The 26,563-nt window shown below is 39.1% G+C and overlaps 1 protein-coding gene across 1 annotated transcript in view; it reads left to right on the top strand.

Moving 5' to 3' along the window:
* Positions 1-26,563, top strand: part of scfd2 (sec1 family domain containing 2) — a 136,566-nt gene that overhangs the window by 102,526 nt on the left and 7,477 nt on the right. Inside the window, exon 7 of the mRNA XM_028445012.1 lies at positions 20,014-20,148. Coding sequence (XP_028300813.1) covers positions 20,014-20,148 — 135 coding nt within the window. The remainder of the gene's footprint in view (positions 1-20,013; positions 20,149-26,563) is intronic.

Genomic DNA, 26,563 nt, shown 5'->3' with positions numbered 1-26,563 from the left:
GTTACTCCACCAGCCCAGGGCTTGAACCCATGACCTTTGTGAGATGATGTTTTACATTTTAATTAGTGTTTAAATGTGTTTCTTTCATCTAACTGTTGTAATGTTCCTGAAATGCAAAGACATTTTGACAATAATCAACAAAAGTTAATACATTGTCATTGCATTTTAAAGTTCAGTTTGTGTTTATAAAGATCCAATGTCCACTACAAAGAACAGATAAATACAAAAGTAAAAATATTTCGGAGAAAAATTTTGTCGTTTTTTTATAACTTGAAGAATTTGAGGGGTAGATTCACAAAAGGTTTAGTGGTATGAGCAAACGTCCATCCACGCCCTAATAAGGAGTACAAACCCCAGGGAATCATGAGTTTCCCCCTAATGAATATGAATATGAATAGTATTAAAAACACACACAGACACAAGTTCAGATAAAGACAACAGTATATGGCATATGGCTGGGTACAGAGGAGCCGTCTGCACCTGGAGCAGGCCACTTGCCGCATTGTTAATGAAAACAAAATGACACCTATTTAGTTGGATACAGACTGACCTGGAGGAGTTGGGGTGGAGGTGGGTTGCGAGATGCTTGCCTGAGGAAGCATGCTGTCATGTTTTAGGTAGTGTATCCTGTATGCATGTCTTTGAGGGCTTCCAGCTCTTGCTTCAGATTGCTGTTTATTGCATCTAGCATGTCAACATAATTTTTCAAGCTTTTTAATTCTAGTTTCTTCTTTTGTCGATACACATGGACAGCCTCCTTGTTTTTCAGTAAGCGAATGCTCTTCTTCTCTAAGGCTTCCTCCTTGGACATTTTGTTGTTCGTCTTTATGTGTTTCTGTTTAATTGCAGCTGTAGGCGGCTTCCTGCCATCCTGCTTAGATGCAGCCGGGGAAGCTGCAGAGCCTGGATGCACAAGTGATGAGGTTCCATGAAGTGGTGGTTTTTTAGTTTCCAGCTGTGCATTTACAGCTTGGGAAATGCAATGGATGGTACCTGGTTCAGCATTTGGTGCCAGCATTTGAGGATGGCCAGAAACTTGGAGCAATTCAAATACTGGCCCTTCTTCAACCACTGTCTGTGCATTCACAGGTTGGTAAGCTGCATTGATGTTGCTTGGTCCAGCTTCTGGTGCCAGCATTGTAGATAGGTCACTACTTAGGAGAAAATCAAGCAGTGACGTTTCCTGTCGTACAATTGGCTGTGCATTCCCATGTTGGTAAGCACCATTAATGGTGCTTGGTCCTTGAGCAAAGTCCTCTAGGTTAACAATTACACTTCTCTCATTGGCCCTTACTTGTTGATACTGAACGCAATCATTACTTTGTGATGCGTTTTGAGATTCATCCATTTTGTAATTCTGCATTTCGTTTTCCGTATTTTTATGACAAGCTACTTGTGTACTCCTGTTCTACTGAGATGGAAGGCAGATTATCAAGCGGCTCAGCAGCCAGAGGTTCTATTTATCAGCCAATCAGATGAAAGGTCAGGGTCTGAGCTCAGCAGCCAGAGGTTCTATTTATTAGCCAATCAGGAGCCAAATTGGTACTGCAGCATTCTTACTTGCATTTTCTCAAGAAATTGAGTTTTCTAGTTAGTGAGGATGTAAACCAACAATTGGACAAGTATCAAAACATTCAGCAATTTATATATATATATATAATGTAAAAATTTCCCATCCACTTCAGCAATTTTTCAACCTCATTTTGCTTCAACTTTGAAGTTCAAATGTTTAGTCATTCTTCAACCAATTTTAACCATTCAAATGTGGAGCTACTCATTATTTTTCAGCCATTATCTAGCTTTTTTTTTTTTTATCTTAAACCATATTTTGACTTGTGCTTCTTGAAATACAGCTCCAGTTTTTACCCAAAAATGTTTGTGAAAAAATCATCCGAACTTCTAATCTACTCAACCCTGAATCACAATTTTCTCAAAAGTAGTAGGCATTTTTGTCCTTTTAAGCAATAGGTGAGCAGTTTTTGAAATATGCAGCTTTTTGTATTGTTAAAACATTTATTCACTACAATTGACTTGTGTTTCCCCATGGTTACAGTTAAACTGCAATAATAAGCTGAAACAAAAGCCTAACTAAAAATGCATAATGAGCTATAAATGAAAAAATTGACAAAAAAACATAAAAAAAATAAAGAATTTAAAGCTAAAGCAAATTAATCATTAATTTGAAAGGAAAACCAAATTTAAGTTAATTAGCTAAGTTAGTTTGTTTTTAATCTTTGACATCCCCCTCCAGGTTCAGGGCCGTCTTATAAAGGTTGACTTTATTATCTCCACCAAGGAGGTCACATTTTCACATGCGTTTCTTTTTTCTGTTTGCAAGATTATGTCAATAGTACTTTTGACCATTTTTAACTAAAGATAGACCTTACATCATGGAAGATTCTATTTTATTTTGGAGGTAAACTGGATCAATATACTGATTCTGGATGAGTTTCAAGTGGTCAAAAGTTTGTATTTTTTGAAATTCATTTGAAAAAATACAATTATTAATATAATGTACATAATATACACATATTCTAAGTGCCATAAAATATAGTGACTGTACAAAATACCGGTACCGTTTGAATTAATTTGTTGTTCTTTTAAAAATAGAAGTTTCTTTTAGCGCTTCAGTAATGTGACATGGTTCTTCTTCTGTTGCACAATTCTTCTTCACAATGTAATTAGTAAAGTGACACTGCACCCAGTAGTTCATATATGGTACTGCAGGAAAAATGAAGCAGAAAGAAGCCGCCAAATCCATGTATCATTCGTTCATTCATTTTTTTATTTTGTAACAAAAACATGAAAAATGAAAAAAACACTCATTATTTGATAATTCTTTCCAAAAACAAAAATGAAAAAATGGAAAACGCCTTGTTTCCATACAGAAAACGAAAAACGTACACCTTTATCCGTTTTCTCCATTACCGATTGGCCGAAGTATGTGACCCGGAAGTGTACTCTCATCCGACACTAACGGCTATGCTAACGGCAGTGCGGCAGAATAAGCTTTTTCACATTCTTGCACTGTTTCAGTACTTCTGCATTAGGTCAAAGGTCAAGAGGGATAAACTTGCCATGGCTGACAGCGTAGGAAGCGAGTCTGACAGAGATTTAGATTATTTTTCCCGTTGTAGCGTTGATTCCTTGAAAGATTATTTGCATAAACGTAATATCGGTCTCTGGGGCAGAAAGACCGAGTTAGCTGCTAACGCTAATGCTGCACACGAGCTAAAAATTCTGTTTTTTTTCCTGACTTTTCAAACTGTTTCAGCTGATGGCGTTACTCCAGTTCACTTATCGACCTGTCCATCTTGTGCACTACCTTCAAATTTGTAAATTAAGTTAAAATATAATAGCTTAATAAAAATAATCATTGACCTGGTTAGTGAATGGCAGACCTCATAAATTTACCTTTTCAAAGTGAGAACTCATACTGTCCTTTTCACCCTCGGAATACTCGCTTGTCCCATCAATAATAATAATAATAATAATAATAATACATTTTATTTATAAGCGCGTTTCAAAAACACTTTACAGTTGTTAAAACAACTACACAAGTCAGAATAAGGCAACAACAATAAAGTAAATACATAATCAAAATTTGAAAGCTTGGGGAGAGGAGTGTGGAAACAGAGGAGGTCTGTCACTTTAATATTGCTTCTCCCATCGGTTTTACAAAAGTGCTCCGATACGTGCATCAATCCTTGGTGGAGTCCTAATCCGCCCGATGGAGACCCAGGTAGTCGGTGTTTTCATTCATTCGTTTTTCGTTTTCTGTATGGAAGCAAAAGAGCTTGAATTTGATATTTTTGTTACATAATGAAAAACGAATGATACACGGATTCCGCCGGCCTGATTTTATCAAGAGTTTACAACATTCATTTAAAACTTAAGATTTTTAATGGCACAGTCAGCCTCACAGAGCTAAAAACTGAGTAAGAAGAAATCAGGACAGAGCTGCTTTCTTCTTGTAAATGGAATGTAATTTTTATGCACATTTTTGTAGTCAACATTATTAATTATGTTACTAATATTTTTCTGCATTATTGTATATGTTACACACATTGTGGTTGGCATGAATAAATTCTAGTTTTTCTTTTGCCCCTCCTGGCAAGAATCTCAAATTTCGCCCGTGATACAGAGCCTTTTTTTTTTTTAATCTAGCTATATTTTGCACACTCGGGGGCAGATTCACTAAAGGTTTAGGGGTATTAAAACATGTCCAAACGTCACTCCACGCCCTAATAAGCCATACAAACCCTAGGGAATTGGGAGTGTGCAGCTGCTGCACGTCACATTGCGCCCTCAATCCATTGAGGGCGCAAATTCCCTCTAATGAATATGTATAGTAGGCGGAGCTCACAAGGCAAGCAAAAAAATGGGAGGAGGACATGCAAATAAATTAATGCAGTGGGCGTAATGCAATTCATCTAACCAGGAACTGTTTGCAGTGACTGTTTTATGCGCCAAAAGTAGTACGATTGACAAGCAGGTGCAAACACACATGCAGAGATCTGCTACACAGAATAAACACAGCAGAGATGGAAAAAATGCTCCAGTTAACCTTTCTAGTATAAGAAAATGATTTAAATAAAACAATAGTCAATATTAACAGCCACTGAGAGTAAAGTGTGCCCGGCCCACAAATGCCATTCTGGCACGCTGTTTGCCCCACCTCTTCCAGTGGGACCATCAGGCCGTTACCCCCCCTGCAGTGCAGTTCACACCTACGCAGGCCAGACAATGGTCCCCCATGGTTTTACACATGCACAGAGCTGGTTAGCAATGGCCCTGGTTGCCAGTGTGAGTACACCCTTGGTGAATCCACCCCTTGATGTAGCTATAGCACAAGGCTTGGTCGACCCAAGGACCTTTGACCTTTGCTGCCTTTGTTGTGTGAAAGCCTGCATCACGTAAGAGCAGAGAACTAAAACGGTCTACTGTAAGACCCTTTCCACACTCTGTGTCTTGGAGGTTATGTAATGCAGAAGAGCCTCTCAGCAAACTTTGAGTCTTTTGTGCTCATCAAGGCTTTTACCTTCTGATGTAGAAAGTCAAAACTAGGAAATTCACTGCTGTCCAATTTTGGGCACTTCTCTTTAAAGCATTTGTGGGCCACGATTTGCTACCGTTTTACTTCTGTCAAAGCAATAGTTTTTTAAACAACATACGTGGACAAAGAAAAGAAAAGGAAAAAGGGTGAAGGAAGCATTGTGGAAACTGTGTTTAGTATTTTGGGTCTTTTGTATTTTTCTCTTGTGTTGTCTGTGTCCTTCAAACCTTTTCTGAAAAATGTGTTAAAGGATTATTTTTTTCCAGTTCTTGCATCATTTTTTGACAGACATGACATAAGGCAGGGAAAAACTGTTCATTGATCGTACCGGGAAATGTATTTGTTCGGAGTGGAATTTCTTAGATAATGTTTGTCATTGAATTATATTAATACAAGCAATCCAATCTAAAAAATATTATTTTTATTTAATTGAATTTTTGGTGGGGTTTAAAAATGGACAAACAAAAAATGTATTGGAATTTTTTCCACAATTAATAATTGGCACTATTGTTTTCAGCATAACTCATCTGGACATACCATTTGGTGCATGTGGTATTTAAAGATGCTGTGCTTTCATTATTATACAGAGACATTTAGGAGAAGTGACGCTTAGAATTTTTATCAATCTCAATCCATCCGTTCTATCTGCACATAATACTGTTGCAGTCAGGTGTCACCACAAAGACCTGGACTTAAACCTCTTCTGTCATTAAGTGGCTCCAACCTGCTTACACACAAGTTATATGATTAAGGATGAAATGAACACTATGTATTTAACAAAGATTTACTGTCGTTTAAGAAGAGCTTCAAATCAAAGCACCACAGTCATGTAACAAATAAACATGAACTCAGGTGTGCACAATAAAATACTGAGTACTGTAATCATGCATTGGACCAATCGTCAGAATGCAACCTGTTCTGTTTCCCCATGGATTAAAAAAAATATGTATACATACAATAATATTTTGTTGGACAAGATAGAGTCTCTGCTATGACCTTTTTTTTTTTCTTTTCGGGCTCATAAAGAAAAACATTGCTTGGGAAAATATATATTTTCTGTTTTTGTGTTTGCTTTTTAGCTTTTAGCACTTTTTAAATGTGATTTTCATTCATCTGTTTCAGTGTGACACATTGTGTGCCACCACCTGTGTGTTTGCATTGTGCTTGTTCCATGCCAGGTCTTTCTGTCCCTGTTCTTGTAAAAGTTTGAATGAGATTTAATACAAGAGATAAACAAGCAGTTATTGTAAAGCTACAGCCTGTTCTTAAGAGGGACAGAAAGCAGTGAGGATAACTACGGACAGTGTATCCCTTCTGAGGCAGTGGTTTCCTCTGGTTCTCACGAGGAAATGGCTTGTTTGATTGCTTTTATAAATTATTTTCTTTTTATTGGGTCTATTTGGAAGTATATGTTTCTGTTGTACCTGAGTTCATCCAGTGTCAGTGTCTAAGTGTCTGTGTTTCCTACTGGTGTTTTCACACTAGACCACGGAGGGGCAACTCTATCACAACAGGGGACACAAAAAAAGATGTGATTGTATCTGTTTCGTGTGCCACATGATCAACATTTATGTCAGCATTTAGAATATAGACCAATCAGAACATTAATATAGGGGGGAAAAGGGTTTTGTCTTTTTTTTTTGCCTTTGTGGTTTTGATGTCAGTTTTGTGCGTTTTTGTAATTTTTTTGTGTAATCGTTGTAATTAATGTTTTTTTCAGTCATTTTCTGCATTTTTGTTGACGATTTGTGAGGTTTTTTTTCTGTATTTTCCTGTCATTTTGTGTCGTTTTTTTTTTCTAACAGCTTGTGTGTCTTTGGAGCTATTTTGTGATGTATTGTTGTGTGTGTTTTTGTCATAATTTAGCAGTTGTTGTGTCTGTCTTTGTTGTCATTCTAAGTTTTATAAGTCATTTGTGTTTTTGTGTACTTTTGTGCATTTTTCTGCTGGTTTTTGTGTTTTGGGAGTTATTTTGTGTTTTATGTTGGGCTTCATATTCCTTTCAACTTCTTAAATTACAATTTTTGGGGATTTGCTTTGGGGCCGCAAAAAATTAGACTGAGGGCCACATTTGGCCCCCGGGCCGCTAGTTGCCTATGTCTGCACTCGACCAACCATAGTCTGTCCTTTTTCATTTTCAGTTGAATTTCTCAGATTTAGTGGTTTGCTGGGTAAAAGCACCTCAGGACACTCATGTTAGTGGCTTGGAGGCAACGTAATGAACACAATTGGAAACAAAAGCTACATTGTTAAATCTATCAGGCCATCTTTCATGTAGATGGTCCGATCCTACACGTATATAATATATATTTAAGAACCTGAGCCGTTTTAGCTGCAAAGGGTGGGTCAACTTACTGGTTTTTCTACACTACAGTATATACTGTATACCATGTTGGACCCACGCCATAGCTTTTCGTTGTCATCCTCCACTTTCTTATCAACATTATATAATTTATTGGGACAATACCATTGCACTGTAAGTAGCATTAACAAACTAAAAAGCATAGGTGTCAGTTAAAACAGTTGTACATTTTGCTGCAAATATCTGCATTCACTGATTAGGACTTTATGCTTCAAAATATCAAGTTACATCTTTGTTTAAATTATGTTTTTAAATGGAGTGAATTACATAACCAGGCAGTGGACAGCAGATGGCTTTTTGTCACTTTATTACTGATCGAAGCTCTCACTGCCTCTAAGTGGCTTACTGTATTAACAATGACAAAGCTGGATAATAACAATAAATACAAAGAACACTCTTTACCCAAATATCCTCTTTACCAGATCCTGATCATGCTCCCATAATCATTCACACTTTAAAGACTTGGAATACATTTCTATTACCATTAATAATGATACAGTAGATTCAAATGTATGGGCACCCTTATGAAATGCATAATCCTAATCTAATTGGTTGGTTCCTCAATGGAGTTAAAGAGGTCTGCAGACTTGAGGTGCAGAGGGCTTATTCCACTATAAACCACTTAGAGATGTCAGGCGGACTGCAGTGAAGGTGTGCATTGCGGTTAATAATCTTTAGAGCAGTAAATACTAGTTGAGTGCACTCATCAATCAAAATGATCTATTCATGCAGCTCTCTGTTAGGTAGAGTGGTGGTTGGAAAATATATGTTCTGCCTCAGTATGTGTGTGAGATTTCTGTCGGTACTCGGGTTCACTCCTACAGCTTTAGAAACATAAAGGCTGGTACTGTATAGGCAGAATTCCTCATCGGAGGTTAATAGATAAATCTTCTCTGACCGTACTTTGTAACACTTTGAAATAAAAGCTGACCTCATGAACATTTCAGCTTCCCATTGTAATAACTCATTAACACATCTTTTCACAAAGTATTCCATGTTTACATTTTCTGTGTCACTACATTTACTGAAAAAAGCTAAATCCTGTCCTATTAGCAAAAAAATGAAAAAAGTTACCAACATGTCGTATTCAAGATAATAAGTTATGGTGCGCATTTTCAGCTCAGCCAAAAGCCACTAGACTTACTGTACATATTAAGGTGTTATAGCTTTCCAGATAGCTCCTGGCTAGCTATATATTCACTGTATCCATGACCCTCTTATTGACAAGATACTGGATAATTGAGTTTATACAGATTTTTTTACCCTTCTCTGCTTGTGGGAAATCATCATTTAAGTTTCCCCTCAAAAGACACTAGCTCTTAAATCTCCATTTCTGTTGCGATGTTGTCAGTATAGTAATTTCCTGGAGCTTTGATTTAAGACAAACCTCTTAGATCCTTAAAAACATCACATTGTTGCACTTTAGACCAGGGGTTCTCAACTGGTCTCACCCTGGGACCCACATTTTGCCACGGTCATTAAATCGCGACGCACTTTTTTTTTTTAGAATTTAACCAAATTCAGTTTTTCCAAAATAGCTGTTGAAAACACATATAATTTTTTTATAACATAAATTTTGATATGACTCTGCAGCATTGCGTGGAAGTCGGGGGCAGTGCCCCTGGATTGGCAGACCAGGGTGGTGGTCCTCCTATTTTAATAAGGGGGATCGAATTGTGTGTTCTAACTATAGAGGGATCACACTCCTCAGCCTCCTTGGTAAGGTCTATTCAGAGGTACTGGAGAGGAGGGTCCCCTGGATAGTCGAACCTCGGATCCAGGAGTTCTCGTCCTGGTTGCGGAACTGTGGACCAGCTCTACATCCTCAGCAGGGTCCTTGAGGGTGCATGGGAGTTTGCCCAACCAGTCCACATGTGTGTTGTGGACCTGGAGAAGGCATTCGACAGTGTCCCTCTTGGATTCCTGTGCGGGATTCTCCAGGAGTACGATTTATCGGACCCCTTCATAGGGGCTGTCCTTTCCCTGTATGGCCGGAGTCGGAGCTTGGTCCGCATCGCCGGCAGGAAGTCAAACTCGTTTCCAGGGAGGGTTGGACTCCGCCAAGGCTGCCCTTTGTCACCAACTCTCAACTTTTATGGACGGAATTTCTAAGGGTATTCGGGGATGTTGAGGGGGTCCGGTTTGGGGGCCTCAGGATTGCATCACTGCTTTTTGCACATGATGTGGTCCTGTTGGCTCCATCATGTCGTGACCTTCAACTCTCAGCGGATTGGTTTGCAGCCGAATGTGAAGCGGCCGGGATGACAATCAGCACCTCCAAATCCGAGTCCATGGTTCTCGACCAGAAAAACCCTAACCCTAACCCCAAGTGGAGGATTTCAAGTACCTCTGAGTCTTGTTTACTAGTGAGGGAAAGATGGAGCGAGAGATTGACAGACAGATTGGTGCGGAGTCTCCACCAATCTGTCGTGGTAAAGAGGGAGCTGAGCCGAAAGGCGAAGCTATCAATTTACCGGTCGATCTACGTTCCTACCCTCACCTATGGTCATGAACAAGATTGCAGGTACAAGCGGCTGAAATGAGTTTCCTCCGTAGGGTGGCTAGGCTCTCCCTTAGAGATAAGGTGAAAAGCTCAATCATCCGGGAGGGTCTTAGAGTAGAGCCTCTGCTCCTCTGCTCCTCTGCAGAGCCAGATGAGGGAACTCGGGCCCCTAATTAGGATGCCCCCTGGACACCTCCCTAGTGAGGCGTTCAGGTCACATCCCTCCGGAAGGAGACCCCAAGGAAGACCCAGAACACGCTGGAGAGGCAATGTCTGTCGGCTGGCCTGGGAACCCCTCGGGATCCCCCCGGAAGAGCTGGATGAAGTGGCTGGGGAGAGGGAAGTCTGGACCTCCCTGCTAAGGATGCTGCCCCCCGCGACCTGGCAATGGATAAGCGGAAGAAAATGGATGGATAGATAGAAATCTAGATATTTTCCTGTGCGACATACATTTCACAGCATGCCTGTCAAAAGAAGAGTTTCTCTCAAAATAAAAGACAAGTCCAACATCAGAGAGTAGTATTTTCTGTCCGTGACCTACCCAGTACAGGTCCGCGACCCACTTTTAGGTCCTGACACACTGGTTAAAAATCACTGCTTTAGATTATAGGACTAATGGTAAATAATAAAACCTTGAAAAAAATATCATACCTCCTCAAGCATGCGTTTAAAGTGCTTTTTTATTGCGTATATCACTTCTTATTCGTCTCTCATTCTGACTAGTTAAGTTCACTTATAATAGTCTGTCAGTTCAGCTGTCTTTGTAATTTGGGTTGAGTATCATTTTAAACAGGATAATGAGTCAAAAAAGACACAAAGGCAGCATATCCTTACCTAACCCTGGGTTAAACCATTTCCAGAGAGCAGAAATCATTCTCCATGTATACTACATAATTATTGCCATCTTACTTTAGATTGTCTGAATTTAATGCAAGAGACTTTCAGCTGCTGTCATTTCTCACAAAGCTTTTAGAAATATCAAAGATGTTTCTGGTAAATGTGTGAATCATCTCCTTTTGGTGTGATTTCCCGATACTGAAATCAGATACACTCCATTTCACTATTTTATAATTTTGCGATGTCTGTGTCATCTATTGTTTTATCTGCTCTATTTCTGTTTTCCATTTTATGGTTGTGTTGTTTTTGAAAATGCATTTGTTCAATTACCAACATTTCAGTTAACCCCGAAGGAGAAAATTGATTGTGTGCTTGTATGCGTGCATGTTTGTAGACTTGGAGAAATATACTGTATATGCAGCTGCAATATGACTAATGCTGATGTTGCCTTTAAGTGTGTGGGTGTGTGTTTTTGTTGCTAGTTTAGCAGCCAATGCACCTTTAGATGGAAAATCTGATGTAAAAGCATGATGCATAACTGTGGGTTGACTTTGCCAACTTTGCACTTTATGTTGGGTATATTTTTATGCCTGTGCATGTAATCAAGTTAGACGTGTCATTCTATGCGTATACATTCTAAGGTTTGTGTGTTGGCCTACTCTGGGTAACAAACTAATGTGTCTCTGAGGTGGCTGTATGCTAGATTTCTTTCATTCAAAACTTCTCTTTTCCTCTTTTTGCCTTTGACATCACTTTCTAAGAATAGCTTTCTAAATGCATGGTCACGATGTTCCAATTTTTCTAATTTTAGCATTTCACAGGCTGAAGAGCTTAGCCTGTCAGTGATTAAAGAAATATTCAAACAAGCCTCAAAATGACAGAGAAAGAGAGTTTGAAAAAAAAAAATAAAAAAGAGGAAGGCTAATGGTTTGGTGCATGAATTGTATAAGAATAAAAAAAGAATGAAAAGCTCAGCAGTGCCACAATTTTGCAGTAAAAGTTTGCTAAATGTGGCAGCAGTGTCTCGTGATCAACCTTCCACTCTGAACTGCGTATTTATTTTTAATTCATTATTCAGTCATGATTGAAAAAAAAAAAAATCCAAATGATGCGATAGTCAAAAGTATCCCACCTCATCAGTGAATCATGGTGGTCGCAAAATGTGTGGCTGCTTATTGAGCTTAATCTCCTACATTCATTGATAATACATTTTTTGATTAAAGTATCAGTATTTAAATCACTTTAATGTCATTTTTAATCAATTGTGGTGATTTGAAAAGCTAAAATTTAAGAAGTGTAGTGAGTCCAGGTCTGTGTGTTAATATACTTGTGTCAACAGTTTGGTTTATATCTTCTGATGTTTGTCTGACTACTTCCAGATGATAAGCAAGGCCCTCATTGACTCATAACATGGCACAGAGCCCTGAGTCTCTGACTGGAGCCTTGAGTAAAAGGAAGAACATTATCCCACATGTACTAGAACATATTTAGCATTGTTGCTAAAATGATCATATTTCTAAAATAAACCCTGTTTGAATCTTTACTGAATTTTAAACCTTGTTCTTACTTGTTCTTCACACACTCAAGGATCTTTCAGGATTTAATCAGTTTCAACAGAGGAAAAACACTTTTTTTCATCATTTACCTTTTCAAGAGTGAGCACAGAATTTATTTTTGGAAATTGCGAAGGCTCTTACATGAAAAGGGCCTTGAGTCTATTGTCGGTTTTCTAAAAACATGTCATACAATGTTGTGAGAGTTTTCATCAACACACATTTCAGTGATAGTTGCATAGCAACTATACTTTTTTATCCATCTTTAATACCTGCTCCTTTTTTAGGTCACAGGACTCTGTCTCTGAGGATCATTTCAAATTGGTGCAAATATGTTTGTGTAATGCCATCATCTTACCCAAATAATAAAAAAGAGCAACAAATGAGACGAACCATGGTCTTAAAAAGAAATCATGGTAAGTGTCCCCGATTCCCCTCAGATATTTTTTACCTTGAAATTCAATGATTTTTTTTCTAGTTTGACCAAAATACTTGAAAAAGTGAAATGTTCCTTTCTGTTTCAACTTTTCATGTAACCTGTACAAAAACATTTTTATTTTAATGGTCCTCAGATCAAAATGACCCGATCAAACTTCAAAGAAATGTGAGAGTGCTTTGGTTCTGTGGAAGATCAAAGTCTTCTCCAGTGTAGTGTGCTGCCTGTGACCAGACGTGAACCAAAAAACTGTTGGTCATAGTGTCCTGACACGCAGGAACAGGAACAGACTCACTCCCTAGATTGAAATATAACAAAATTGAAATCTTGCCGTAGTGTAAACATTTGTAGCAGGTGTGGGACCACATATTTACATTTCTGTTTAGGACATTTCATTATACTATTCACTGCTAAAAGCAAAGAAAAAAATGAGTCATTGATGATAATTCTTTAAGTTGTAGAAAATACTAAACAGATATTGATTACCATCAATAACGTTTAAGTGAAAGCAAATGTTTTTTGGTATAAAGAAGTGTTGTTGATTGATCCGTGTCAAACTAACAGAATATGATGACCATACAAGTAAAAAAAAAAAAAAAACCTTTCCATTGAGTGTTTGTTTTCAGCCAAAAACCCTTAGGTTTTCTAGTCTTTTACACATGTTTTTAAAGTTAGATTTAACTAAAATGTTGTGGTGACTGCACGGTTTGCTGATATTATATTTTACTGAGTGATGAATCTTTCCTTTGGCTTTCTATAAACCCTTTATCACAGAGTAGTTTGTCTTGTATCAAATCTAAAGTTGCTGGCAAAGAGTAATCGTAAGTTTGATAGGATAGTCCTCCATGTCGGCACTAATGACTCCCGACGTCGCCAGTCGGAAGCAACCAAAGTGAACATTGAATCAGTTTGTGCTTATGCTAAAACAATGTCGGATTTTCTCTGGTCCCTTACCAAATCTGACCAGTGATGACATGTATAGCCTATAGCATGTCATCATTTAACTGCTGGCTATCGAGGTGGTGTCCAGAAAACGAGGTGGGCTTCATTGATAATTGGAGATCCTTCTGGGGAAAACCGAACCTGATAGGAAGAGATGGAATCCATCCTACTTTGGAGGGAGCATCTCTACTATCAGAAAACATGGCACATTTATGACATCTCATGAATGAGACCATGTTACAGAGGGGGAGTCCTCCACGCCCCTCTGCGCTTGCCTTAGGACAGTTTCCCTCCCATTGCTATCAGGATAGCTGTGTTCATCGCCATGACAACTGTTGTGATGGTGATGAATATTATTTTATGGAGACGGTGTCAGTCCCCCGACCCATATTTCACAATGATTTTAACATAAAATCAAATAAAAGAGCTATCAATTATAAAAATCTGAAAAAAATTAAAATCTCAAATCTAGAAACACCAAAACATAAAACCATTAGATGTGCTCTATTAAATATTAGATCACTGAGATCCAAATCTCTACTAGTAAATGACCTTATCTCAGAAAATAACTTTGATTTATTCTGTTTAACTGAAACATGGCTGTATCAAGATGAATATGTTAGTTTAAATGAAGCCACTCCTCCCAGTCATTTAAATACTCATATGCCACGAGACATAGGCCGTGGAGGTGGTGTAGCAGCTATTTATCATTCCTCTCTCCTAATCTATCCTAAACCAAAGGCCAGTTACACTTCCTTTGAAAGCCTGGTTCTAAATTTATCTCATATCGAATCAAAAACCTGCCAGCCAGTCTTATTTGCGATAATTTACCGTCCTCCAGGCCCTTATTCTGAATTTCTATCAGAATTCTCTGAGTTTATATCAAACTTAGTCCTCAGTTCTGATAAAATACTGATAGTAGGAGATTTTAATATCCATGTGGACAAAGATAGTGATAGCCTGAGCTCAGCCTTTATGTCCCTAATAGACTCAGTTGGCTTTTTTCAAACTATTAATGAAGCTACTCATCGTTTAAATCATACTCTTGATCTTGTTCTAACATATGGCCTTGATATTAATGAACTAAAAGTCTACCCTGAAAATCCTCTGCTATCAGATCACTTTTTAATATCTTTTAACATTATCCTAGAGGATCTCGCACTGTGCAATAAAATAGTTACAAGTAGAAATCTATCCAACAGTGCTGTGGCTAAATTTAAAGAGGCCATTCCTGCTGCCTTAAACTCAGTGCACCATCCAATAAATAACTATGATATTAATTATAACCCCTCTCAACTGGATCTGCTTGTCGATAGCTCTGCTAGTCTACTAAAATCCACCTTGGACTCAATTGCCCCATTGAGGGAAAAAACTATTAAACGTCAGAGGAAAGCTCCGTGGTTTAGCTCTGAAACTCACACACTCAAACAGACAACCCGTAAATTAGAGAGAATGTGGCGCTCCAATAAAACAGAGGAGTCACGAATACTTTGGCAAGAAAGCCATAGTAAATACATGACAGCCTTACGACATAGTCGATCTACATACTACTCCTCACTAATTGAAGAAAATAAAAATAATCCGAGGTACCTTTTCAGCACTGTAGCCAGGCTAACACAAAGTCAGAGCTCTATTGAGCCCATGATTCCTCTAGCCCTCAGCTGTGAGGACTTTATGACATTTTTTAACGATAAAATTCACAAGATTAGAGATAAAATTAGCCACTCCCTGCCTTCACCTGGGCCTGCTGTACCATTAAATGTAAATAGGCCTAACCTAAACTGTTTCACACATATAGGACTTCAGGAACTTAACTCTATTATTTCATCCTCCAAACCATCGACCTGCCTTTCAGATCCGATCCCAACTAAGCTGTTTAAAGAAGTTGTTCCCCTAGTCTGCCCATCTTTGTTGGAGACAATAAATATATCCCTATCAATAGGCTACGTGCCACAGTCCTTTAAAGTAGCTGTAATCAAACCCCTTCTCAAAAAACCTACTCTTGATTCCAGCACTTTAGCAAACTACAGGCCTATATCTAATCTTCCTTTTATTTCAAAGATTCTTGAGAAAGTTGTGGCAGCTCAGCTCTGTGAATTTCTTCAAAACAACAGCCTGTTCGAGGACTTCCAGTCAGGCTTTAGAGCTCAACACAGCACAGAGACTGCTTTAGTTAAAGTAACTAATGATCTACTCTGGGCTTCAGATGAAGGACGACTCTCAGTGCTGGTTTTATTAGATCTTAGTGCAGCTTTTGACACTATAGATCACTATATTCTACTAGAGAGATTAGAGGAATTACTTGGAATCACAGGGACTGCCCTAAACTGGTTTAAGTCCTACCTATCTGATAGGTACCAGTTTGTACACGTGAATAATAAGTCTTCTGTGTACACTAAAGTAAGCTACGGGGTTCCTCAGGGCTCTGTGCTAGGTCCAATCCTCTTCTGTATCTATATGATCCCCCTTGGTAATGTTATGAGAAAATACTCTGTTAACTTCCACTGCTATGCTGATGATACCCAACTGTATGTATCAATGAAGTCAGGTGAGACAAATCAGCTATCTAAACTTGAGGCCTGTCTAAAGGACATTAGGGCCTGGATGGACCAAAATTTTCTTCTTCTCAACTCAGACAAGACTGAGGTCATTGTACTGGGCCCGCGACACCTTAGAGAAACCTATGCTAGCCTAACTGCCCTAGATGGCATTACTCTGGCACAAAGCACAACTGTTAGAAACCTTGGGGTTCTATTTGATCAGGATTTATCCTTCAACTCTCACATAAAACAAACTTCAAGAACTGCCTTCTTTCATCTCCGTAACATTGCTAAAATCAGATCTATCCTGTCTCAGGGCGACGCCGAAAAACTAGTCCATGCTTTTGTTACCTCTAGACTGGATTATTGTAATTCTCTTTTAGCAGGCTGCCCGAGCAAGTCGCTTAAGACACTTCAGCTGGTTCAAAATGCTGCAGCACGTGTACTGACTAAAACTAGGAGAAGAGATCACATTACTCCTGTATTAGCCTCTCTGCATTGGCTTCCCATAAAATATAGAATAGAATTCAAGATTCTTCTTCTCACTTATAAAGCCCTAAATGGACAGGCACCAGTCTATCTCAAGGAGCTTGTAGTGCCATACAATCCCCCCAGAACACTACGCTCTCAAAATGCTGGACTACTCGTTGTTCCATTCATCTCTAAAAGTAGTATAGGAGGAAGAGCTTTCAGTTATCAGGCCCCACTTCTCTGGAACCATCTACCAACCACGGTTCGGGGGGCAGACACCCTCTCTACCTTTAAGGTTAGGCTCAAAACATTCCTCTTTGATAAAGCTTTTAGTTAGGAACCAGCTCATAGCTCATAATTAAGATGCAATAGGCATAGACTGCCGGGGGGGGGGGGGGGTCTGGCATGCTCGGTTGGAGAGAGGTTGGAGAGGGCGTTAAGAGAGAGGTCATTTAGGTTAGAGAGGGACCGGAGAGGGTCCCATTCCTCTTTGAAACACTCCCTCTATGTCTGCTTACTCCCTTGTGTGTTTGCTCCTGTACTCCTTCTGGCTTTTGTCTTGCAGGTCCGTGGGATCCTCAGTGTGGAGTTACAGAGACTCAGCGGCTCTGTCTCCACCCTTTTCTCTGCACACACCCAACACAGCATAACGTGGATGGCTGTTCATCATAGGAATGGGATCCACACAAGGTTCCTGCTGCTTAACAGAAGGTTTTCCTTGCCGCCATGATGAATTCATGTTGGGTGTGGGATACATATGTATGTGTATATACGTATATATGCATATGTGTGTATCCATAAAATGAAGAGTCCGTCCTTAAGACTGCTCTACTGTAAAGTGCCTTGAGATACCATTGGTTATGATTTGGCGCTATACAAATAAAGATTGATTGATTGATTGATTGTATTTACCATGTTATTTGTATTTTTTAATAACAAGGTTTTGCTCTTTTCTAATCTTTTTTTTTAAGGAGGGACATCATTGTTCACTTTGTGGGTTATTTTTTCCCAATAAAACACAGTGAGTACAGTATGTAAGAGCTTAACTGGTGTTTTGGTACAACTGGTGTCCATTTTAAATAATGACTAACCTCTAAGCACAACCAACTAATACTGAGTCACCAGCTGTTAATAGGTTTCTGTCATGTTGCACAGTGTACCTCAGACCCAGCCTGCTGTGTATTTATTTACAACTTTCATAGAGGTTTAAGCAAATGACTCACACTTACATCTTTGACATGGTGCTAAAAGGAGTGTCTTAAACTTCCAGGATTAGATTTCTCAGTAAATGTCCTTCACTTAAGAAGTAATGAGCCTAATGATGTACCTAATGATTAGAGACACACATTGATTAGTCAAAGGCAAGGGATTGCAACCATTTAAGATGTATTTGCTAAAAACTAACAAAAAGCCTAAAATATACTTAGTGTAAGTACACCCACAGGTTTTTGCTGACCAGCCATTAGGGGAAATTCCAAAAAGGCCTTTATTATGGGCGGCGCTGCTGCAGTATTTAAGACACGCCCAGTCACAGCAGCCCCGCCGCCATAGCGCTGCACAGTTCCATATGGAGCTGTCAATAGGCTCGTTTGAGATGCAGCTGCGGCCCGCCTGGATGATTGGCGAGAGTAGACGGGCGCAGTGGGGGCGGGGCTACAAATCTGCTGCCAAGTTGGACAACTCTGTCTACAACATGATGGCTGCTCGAGGAAGAGATTGATGGATGGATGGATGGATAGATAGATAGATAGATAGATAGATAGATAGATAGATAGATAGATAGATAGATAGATAGATAGATAGATAGAATGGTTCTTTTATAAATCCACAAGCCTAAATCAAACGTTTCGCACCAGCCACACAGTGCATTAATGATGATAATGATTTATATTTTATTTTTCACATTTTTTTGTGTATTTCACTTGCTGCAGGGTTATTTATCCAAGTCCACCTCCTGTCTTTTTTTTCCTTTTTTGTTGTCGTTGTTGTTGTTTTTACCATGAAATTTGATGACTCGATAGTTCTAAACTCAGTAGATTGTGTACCGTTCATGATGGTAATACAGAGATGTGCCAGAATTAAATTTTGGGGGTTTCATATCTTTTTGTCACTGAACTCTGATCCAATCATCTGTCAGTACTCCGCTGACACGTGGGCATTTTTTCCTTCATGCACGGGGGCCACGTAGCCTCTGCAGTTGCTCCTGGGGAACTGCAGCGGCTGACCCAGACGGCTGGTCTCGTTGGGGTCTCACAAGCTTTCCGTGCCCCACGTGCCCGTGACATCAGAGCCAGTCTACAGTAAGTTGGTAGACTTCTGTAGACAGAAATCTAACCAGCATGCACCGTAAGTCTGCAGTCGGCTGTCAAAATTGCGTCCGTCTATTCAATGGTCTCTGAGGGCTGTGAAAGGAGGGAACCAGTCCCTCCTACTATCGTTTATCAAAGGGGCGTGGCCAACAGTCACTATAGTGACTGTTGGCCATCACTATAGTGATGTCAATGATCTAATCTCAGCCAATAGCAAAATTCAATTGCAATAGTCAGCGTTCATCCCATAGAGAGCAGTCACTCTGACATTTTACAAGTAAGAGTGGGACGAGGATCAATAAACTACATTACTTCATACCTAATCATATATGAATTCAGCAGAAAAAAGTGATTTTATGGTGTACTTACGCTTTAAAAACTGAACTAATGTCAGTTTTCAAAGTTGTTTGTTCACACTGGTAATAAGTTTGTCCCATATGAATTACCATATGCATTAGCTCGCGTTTCTCTTTTTGTTGTTTTTTATTGTTTTTAATTTTTACACATGAGCAAATTGTAATGAAATTAAGAATAAAAGAAAAAAATAATAATAAATGTGGGTTAAAAATAGTGTAGATGTTTCATGTGAGTTTAAAATATTACTCTTTTTTTCAGAAATATAGAAGTGTCTTCTTCCTTCATTATAATTATTTTTGCCATTTGAAGGTTATACTCCCTGTGTTTTAGCTTCCGTGAGCAAAGATGAGTTTCCCTCGCCCACGTTTCCGCTGCTTTTACTAAAAGTGATTCATCAGTCTGTGCCGTGTTTGCTGAGCCGAGCTGGATATAACGCCATCTCTCACACCCACAGTCATTCACATTCACAATGAAGCCGATGCAGAACTTGCAGGACACGATGAGAACATTAAAACTTTTTACAAGAAGAAAACCACACCTTTTACAATAGTCTGTTTCAGTTATCATTTCCACTGCAATTCTAACCATGCTAGATTTGCCCTTTTTCCAACTAATACATGTCCTCTGGTTCATTTATTGTTCTGCAGGCGACCTATCGACCCTTCCTGCGACAGATCTTGGAGGAAGTTTTTCACCCTGACCGACAGGAATGTCCTGACATCGAGCACATGTCGGGAGGCCTCACAGACCTGCTGAAGACTGGCTTCAGCATGTTCATGAAGGTCAGCTGATTATCACAAACTTTATGTAGAATTAAGGTATATTCACTCAGGCTGTGGGCCTAAGTGTGTTTTCCAACCATTAAAACATCACTGATAACACCTGTGTTCAAATGTGTAGTGTTAACAGTTTTAAAATGCATTTTAATCCTTTTTTTCAAATGTAAAAATGGAAGCAGAGATATTTCTGAAGATTTTTTCAAACCACTCGTATGTGTTTGAGAGGCTTTACACCATGGGTCACCAACCTTTCTGAACCTGTGAGGTACTTCAAAGGTTCTGAATAATCTGAAGGGCTACCGGTTTGATATGCACTTCTTAAATACTACATTTTCATGGTTTCACTTAAATTAAAGGGATATATTAAGGAAAACTAGCAGTAACTTAAAAAGGTAAGAAATGTTTCAACACCTTTTTTTTTTAATCAATGCAATTGTTTCATTTTCATTACATTTCGTAGGAAGTCTTGATTTTCCTATTAACTCATTCAGTGCCAGCCGTTTTTGAGCATTTTGACTGATTTTAAAGACCCACAGAATATTTTCTACTATGACTATCTGAAATCTGAAAGATTGAAGCCTCTACTGTCATGAAAAAAAACACATTTGTTTCTGGCTCCTTCCGTTTGTTTGTAATCAGCCATTGAATAGAGCAAGTTTTACACAAATCTTCAGTTTCAGAGCAAAAAGCTGAGAAAAAAGCCTTTTTTGTAAAAAAAAAAACCCTGTCAGTGACTTTAAAGCTATTTTTTTGCTTTAGTGACAACTCTAACATCTGAACATTGTTTCCTTATATAAAACATTAAAAAAAACACTGAGACTGGGCTTTTGATGGCAAAATTATTATTATTTTGTTGTCTATGTCAGACTTGAATGGATTTCTTGCTGTATTTTGGCGTTCCTCCAACTTTCCCTCCCGTCAGTCTGCACACAGACGTAACTTCCTCTTCCTCCCGACACGCAGCAATGACCCGTGTAGCCCGGTTAGTTGATGGTTTTATCTCACGATCACAACATTATCAATAATCTACTCAGGTCCACATGTTCTGTGTTAGTATGTGGAGCTGTGAGCTGCTGGATACGTCACAATATCACTCTGTAGCACCATAATCTCACTTGTTCCTGTTTCTCCTCCCCAGCTAATGGTAGCATCAGTGGCTAATCTCTCATCTAAAGGTCCACCGCTGCCATCGTCAGGGCACAGTTGGTCACTACAACACCCCACAGCTTAGATATTGATGAGGGACCTCCGCCAGGGTGTTTTCTAGTAATCCCCGTGAAAAAACGCAAATGACGAGTTTCTCGTCAATGGTGCTGAGCGTTTGGATTTGAAATGACGAGATATCTTGTCGGGGGCACTGAGTGAGTTAACTAGCCACTAACTAACAAGTTTTTAACTTATCGTAAAACATGTACAATATAGCAATTTTGTAATATTTTCACTTTGTTGTTGTTGTTGTTGTTGTTGTTCTTGTGTACACTAGTTAAAATTTCTACTCCTCTGTTATTCGTGAACGGATCGAGCTGTAATTTGGTAGATATAATCTATGGCTGTGTACGCATCGACGCTCGGAGCCCGATTTTTGATTTGGGGCCCCAAAAGAAAAAAAAAAAGAAAGTTGATTTCTCATTTATTTGCAAGTCAAATATTACAATGGTTGGTGGTACCAAATCATTGGCACATACCAATATATAAATGGGGCCCATTACCCCGTACATGTCACAGGGACGCCAGGGGGCCCATTCTTCAAATGACTACTCCTTTGTTAGTTCTCATTAGATCCGAATGCAGTTTGGTGTGAATACTTTATGAATGAATATGATGAGACGCTCTGAGCCCTTTTTTGAAATGAAGCCCGGGGGCCCACCCCCCATTTCCGGTAATTTCCAAATTTATTGGAACAAAGTCGTGTGATATATTGTTTCAAAGGTAATTCAACGTAGATTACGATTATGCCTCGCACAATTTGATTAGAGGCCCAGGGGCCCACCCCCCTTTTTTTTGGCAATTTCCATTAAAGTCATTTTCTCATTTATTTGTGAGTCAAATATTGCGACGGTTGGTGGTACCGAATCATTGACATACCAATATATGAATGGGGCCCATTACTCCGTATGTGCCCCAGGTAAGCCAGGGGGCGCCATTTTTGAAATGACTCCTCCTTCGTTAATGTTCGTTGAATCAGGCTGTAATTTGACATGGATATTCTATTAGCGGATGTCAAGAGCTTCTCTTCCTTTTCCGGTAATTTCTAAATTTATCGGAACATAGTCGTGTGATATATTGTTTCAAAGGTAATTCAACGTAGATTACCATTTTACGTCGCACAATTTAATTTGTTTTACTCGGTGGAACCGAGTCATTTCACTGAATTCTCGGGACCGTGGTACGTGGTTTTCGGCGTGGAGATGTTCCGCGGGCCCGGCCGTAGTTCATTAGAACTTGTTTTAGAACACATCTTATCACAATCTGCAGCTTCTTTAACAAAATCCTACCTGCCACATTTGAACAAATTTGCCTCAATGTCTCAGTGAAAATAAACATTTAAAGATGATTAATTTAATACAAAAACGTATCAAGTGCAGCATGTACTCTATTAAAGCTCTGACTACATCTGTCACCTGTATTTATCTTTGTGAGTTTGAATCCTGGCAAGTAAATCAGATTTTAAACAAAACTCATTGGTTAGTTGTACTTTTGTTAGAAGAAGCCTGAGGGCACCTTTTATGGTCCATGCGGGCTACCTGGTGCCCGCGGGCACCATGTTGGTGACCACTGCTTTACACACTCCACATACTTTATTTTTATGCCTGAGCTGTTTACCTGGCTTTATTTTGTTGAAACATTTGATGAGTCTGTCAATCCACTGAGATGGTTATCACATGAAACAAAGGAGTGGAAGCTAAAAAGCTCATTTTCAACTTTCTGTAATGATAGGAGGTATTATTCAATATTTGTCTGACACTGAATTCATGCAGAGGAGTATAAAGCTACATTGAGCTACATCAAAGAAGCAAATTATGTAGCCAGTTTTTGACCAACCTTTAAGTATCACACATTATTATTAAAAAAAAAAAAAAAATTAAAAAAATGCAAATGCTTGATGGAGACATTTTGCATTGAAATAGCACCATGCCATTTTTCTCTGCAAGGCTATTTTTTAATGCTTGACAGGTTGATGACGAAATATATTTGTTTTAATGTAGAATGTTATATATCAGTTTCTTAGCATTCTAAGAGGCAATAGAGTCTCTGTGGAAGTCCACTTTTCCTTCTCCTTCCCTTAAACTTAAAAAGAGTCATTAAAGGAGCAATGAGTTCTCACTCAGCAGGATCCAGACTGTCCTCAGAAACCAAAATGCATCTCTCAGATGGCGTTACACCAGGACACGGCTTCCGACTATCACATTATTCACCAGTCCAAACAGGATCCTCGAATGACACCAGCGTCATTATGAGATCCAAGCTCTTCACAAAGCTTATCAGGGACAAAAGCTGCATATATTCGAATACATACCGTTTTTCATGCCTTCTTCTTCACTCTCAAATGTTGCCAATGATATTAAGGCGAGAAATTCTTCTGAATTGATGTATTCACTTTATTAATCAGTTATCAGTTTTCAGCAGTTAAACTAAAGCATCAGGACCACCCAGGGTTTGAAATCCGATTAACATAAAAGTATTTTTTCTTTCATCTGCAGCAGACTTATTCCTGCAGGTAATGTATATACTTTGCAAAGCATATCACCATCCACAGGGTGATTAGTGCACATCTGGGCCTGTTTAAACTGATGATTACCCAAGGCGAGGTTATGTAACCTTGGCCTGGTTTACATATAAAGAGAAACTTGGCCAGGGACTCACATTCTCCTTCATTATTCTAAAGCTATAAGGTTAAATTTGGAGTTAGGGGGGAATGCATATGATCAAAAACCCAGAAAAATATCTATATTTACCCTCAATATCTACTTTAGACCTTATTTTCAGCAGTCAGCACACTTTTATCTCTGTTATGACCCTTGTTAGTGCAGTGTTGCTGTCATATTAAACCGTCTATAGTAACTTACTGCCGTTTCTGCTGAGGCGTTTTTACTCTCTGAATAAACACTTAGGTATACAATTGGTCTGCCTCCTACTCCTTCAAAATACTAACACACTCATAGTCGTCACACTCCATCATAAATAATGCTAATAAAAGACAGGGTATATTTTACATTAATGGCAAACAGTTAGCAACTTGCTGACCAGTGTTTTTACTTTTTCGTGTGTGTTATTACACGCTTCTATGAGGCCATAATTTAGTACGCTGTTGAGAAGAATGACTGCTTGCATATAATCAAACCAGTATGAGGATGAATTAGAGGCTACCATTCTACTCATGAATAAAACAAATTCCTCTTTGATAACTTTATGCATATATCCGCCCAGTCAGGTTTCTACCATATATTCCTCAGTCTTTCAGGGATTTGGAGGGTGAGGTGATTATAAAGTAGGATATAGCAGACAGGAGCAGATATTTAATTCAAAGTTAATTTAATGAAAAACTCACATTACAAAACATATTCCAACAAAGTACGAAACAGGTCCAGAAATGTACAAACGCAAAGAAAATTCAACAAAAAACTGAAAAAGTGACCAGGGACTTACTGAAAACTGAGTGACGAACCAACTGACAATCCAAGATAATCCACCGACACTCACTCAGTGTTCAAACACTCCTACAGGAGTGAATTGATTGACACCAGAGGGACAACATGATGTCAGAGGGATACGTGACACTATCACGAAAATGAATATTTCACTTTTTTGTGCGTGCCACCACAATTTTCATATTCTTTTTGTGCTGTAGGACACAACTTTAAAGCTCACGTGTTTCAATTGGAAGTAGTTTTGTGCAGTTCTAACATCTCATTCAGGGTTTGGTTTATGGTTAAGGTGATAAATCCCATTGATGTACATTGGTTTGCACATTGTTCCCAGCAGCTATGCTAAATTTGTATCACCCTGCACAAAAACATTATGTGCCAAGCAGCACGAAAAAATGTCATTCTCTGCAGCACAAAAAAGATGAGGAAATTGTGATGTACAAAAATATTTTCATGACAGTTTAATGAACTGAGACTGGGCTGGGAGGGAGAGAGAGGTCCAGGTCATCTGCTACACACTGACTGGATAGAGAGCGTTGTAAACATTCAGGGAAAGAATTAAATACATGCAAACTGGCAAAATAGTATGAGGCTAAGTGTAACTAACTTTATCAAAGGAAAGTCAAACTGAAAAGAATCCCATGATGATTGGAAGCCACAGCTAAAAGAACCTAGTAACTTAAAGTAGGAATAAGTAACTTGCACTAACGCTCCCCCTAAAGGACCCTTTTGGTTATGTCACTGTCGTAAACACGCCGCACCCCTCGCCGGCTGCCGCACCCCACAGCTACATGCACACTTTTGCTCTCCCAAAACAGTATCACTGAAAAATTCTAATACAACAGTAACACTAATGGTGCTTTCACACATAAAGTCCCATGTGACCATGTGAACAGTATGAGAGACAAGTAACATAAATGAATGATGTGGGAGTAATACGGAAGGGAGTGTAGAAATGTGTGTGATGTGTTTGTTTTGTGCTGATCAGCGGCTCTAAAGATGGATGGATGGATGGATGGATAGATAGATGGATGGATATTTGTGTGTGTGCTGCCTGATGGAGTGCTGGGTTGCGAGTGTGTGTGCGTGCCTGTTGCGCAATCACAAACACTACGACGACAGTGTGTGTGATTGCTGTGTGTTGCTGCTGAGCTGTCACTGCATGGAGTTGCTCCGTTCCTCGGACAAATGTCTTCCCTGCCTGTTATTTGCTGGCTCCGCCATGATTTAAGTTTGAGAAAAGTGAATTTGTAGACATATCAGGCTAAAACTCAGGCTAATCTAGCATTAGTCTGTATTGGGCTGCAGTAAAGCATTTTTGGATTCTTTTTTTTTTTTTGTATACTATATTATCTCACAATGGAGAAATTCACTAACCATTCCTTGGGGAACAGTTGGCAGCCATTTTGCGGCGCCTGGGGAGCTGTTTGGGGTGAAGGGACTTGCTCAACATCCCACAGTGATAGCCCAGGTGAGGCTTGAACCGGGAACCTTCTGATTACAAGGCCACTAGATCCTCCCCACTCCCCAGCAGTACGTCTTGCCACCGGGTCGGAGGCAGGGAAAGTTACAAGTGCGGTTTTCTGGCCAGAGACAGCAGGGGGGGATGAAAGACCCCCAATCACCCCATAAACACTTGTATTACCCTCACGGGGACTACTAAAAAGGATTTATTAAGGTGAAAATGTTACTTAGTTCTGCTTTAACAGATTGCGACAAAATCACACAAAGGCCTAAATCAAGTAAATATAAACTTCAATCAAGTTCACATA

This window comes from Gouania willdenowi, chromosome 4 (genome assembly GCF_900634775.1).
Source record: "Gouania willdenowi chromosome 4, fGouWil2.1, whole genome shotgun sequence".
In the NCBI taxonomy this organism is placed as follows: Eukaryota; Metazoa; Chordata; class Actinopteri; order Blenniiformes; family Gobiesocidae; genus Gouania; species Gouania willdenowi.
The sequence above is the reverse complement of the archived record's forward strand: the minus strand, read 5'-3'. Positions and strand labels throughout refer to the sequence as shown.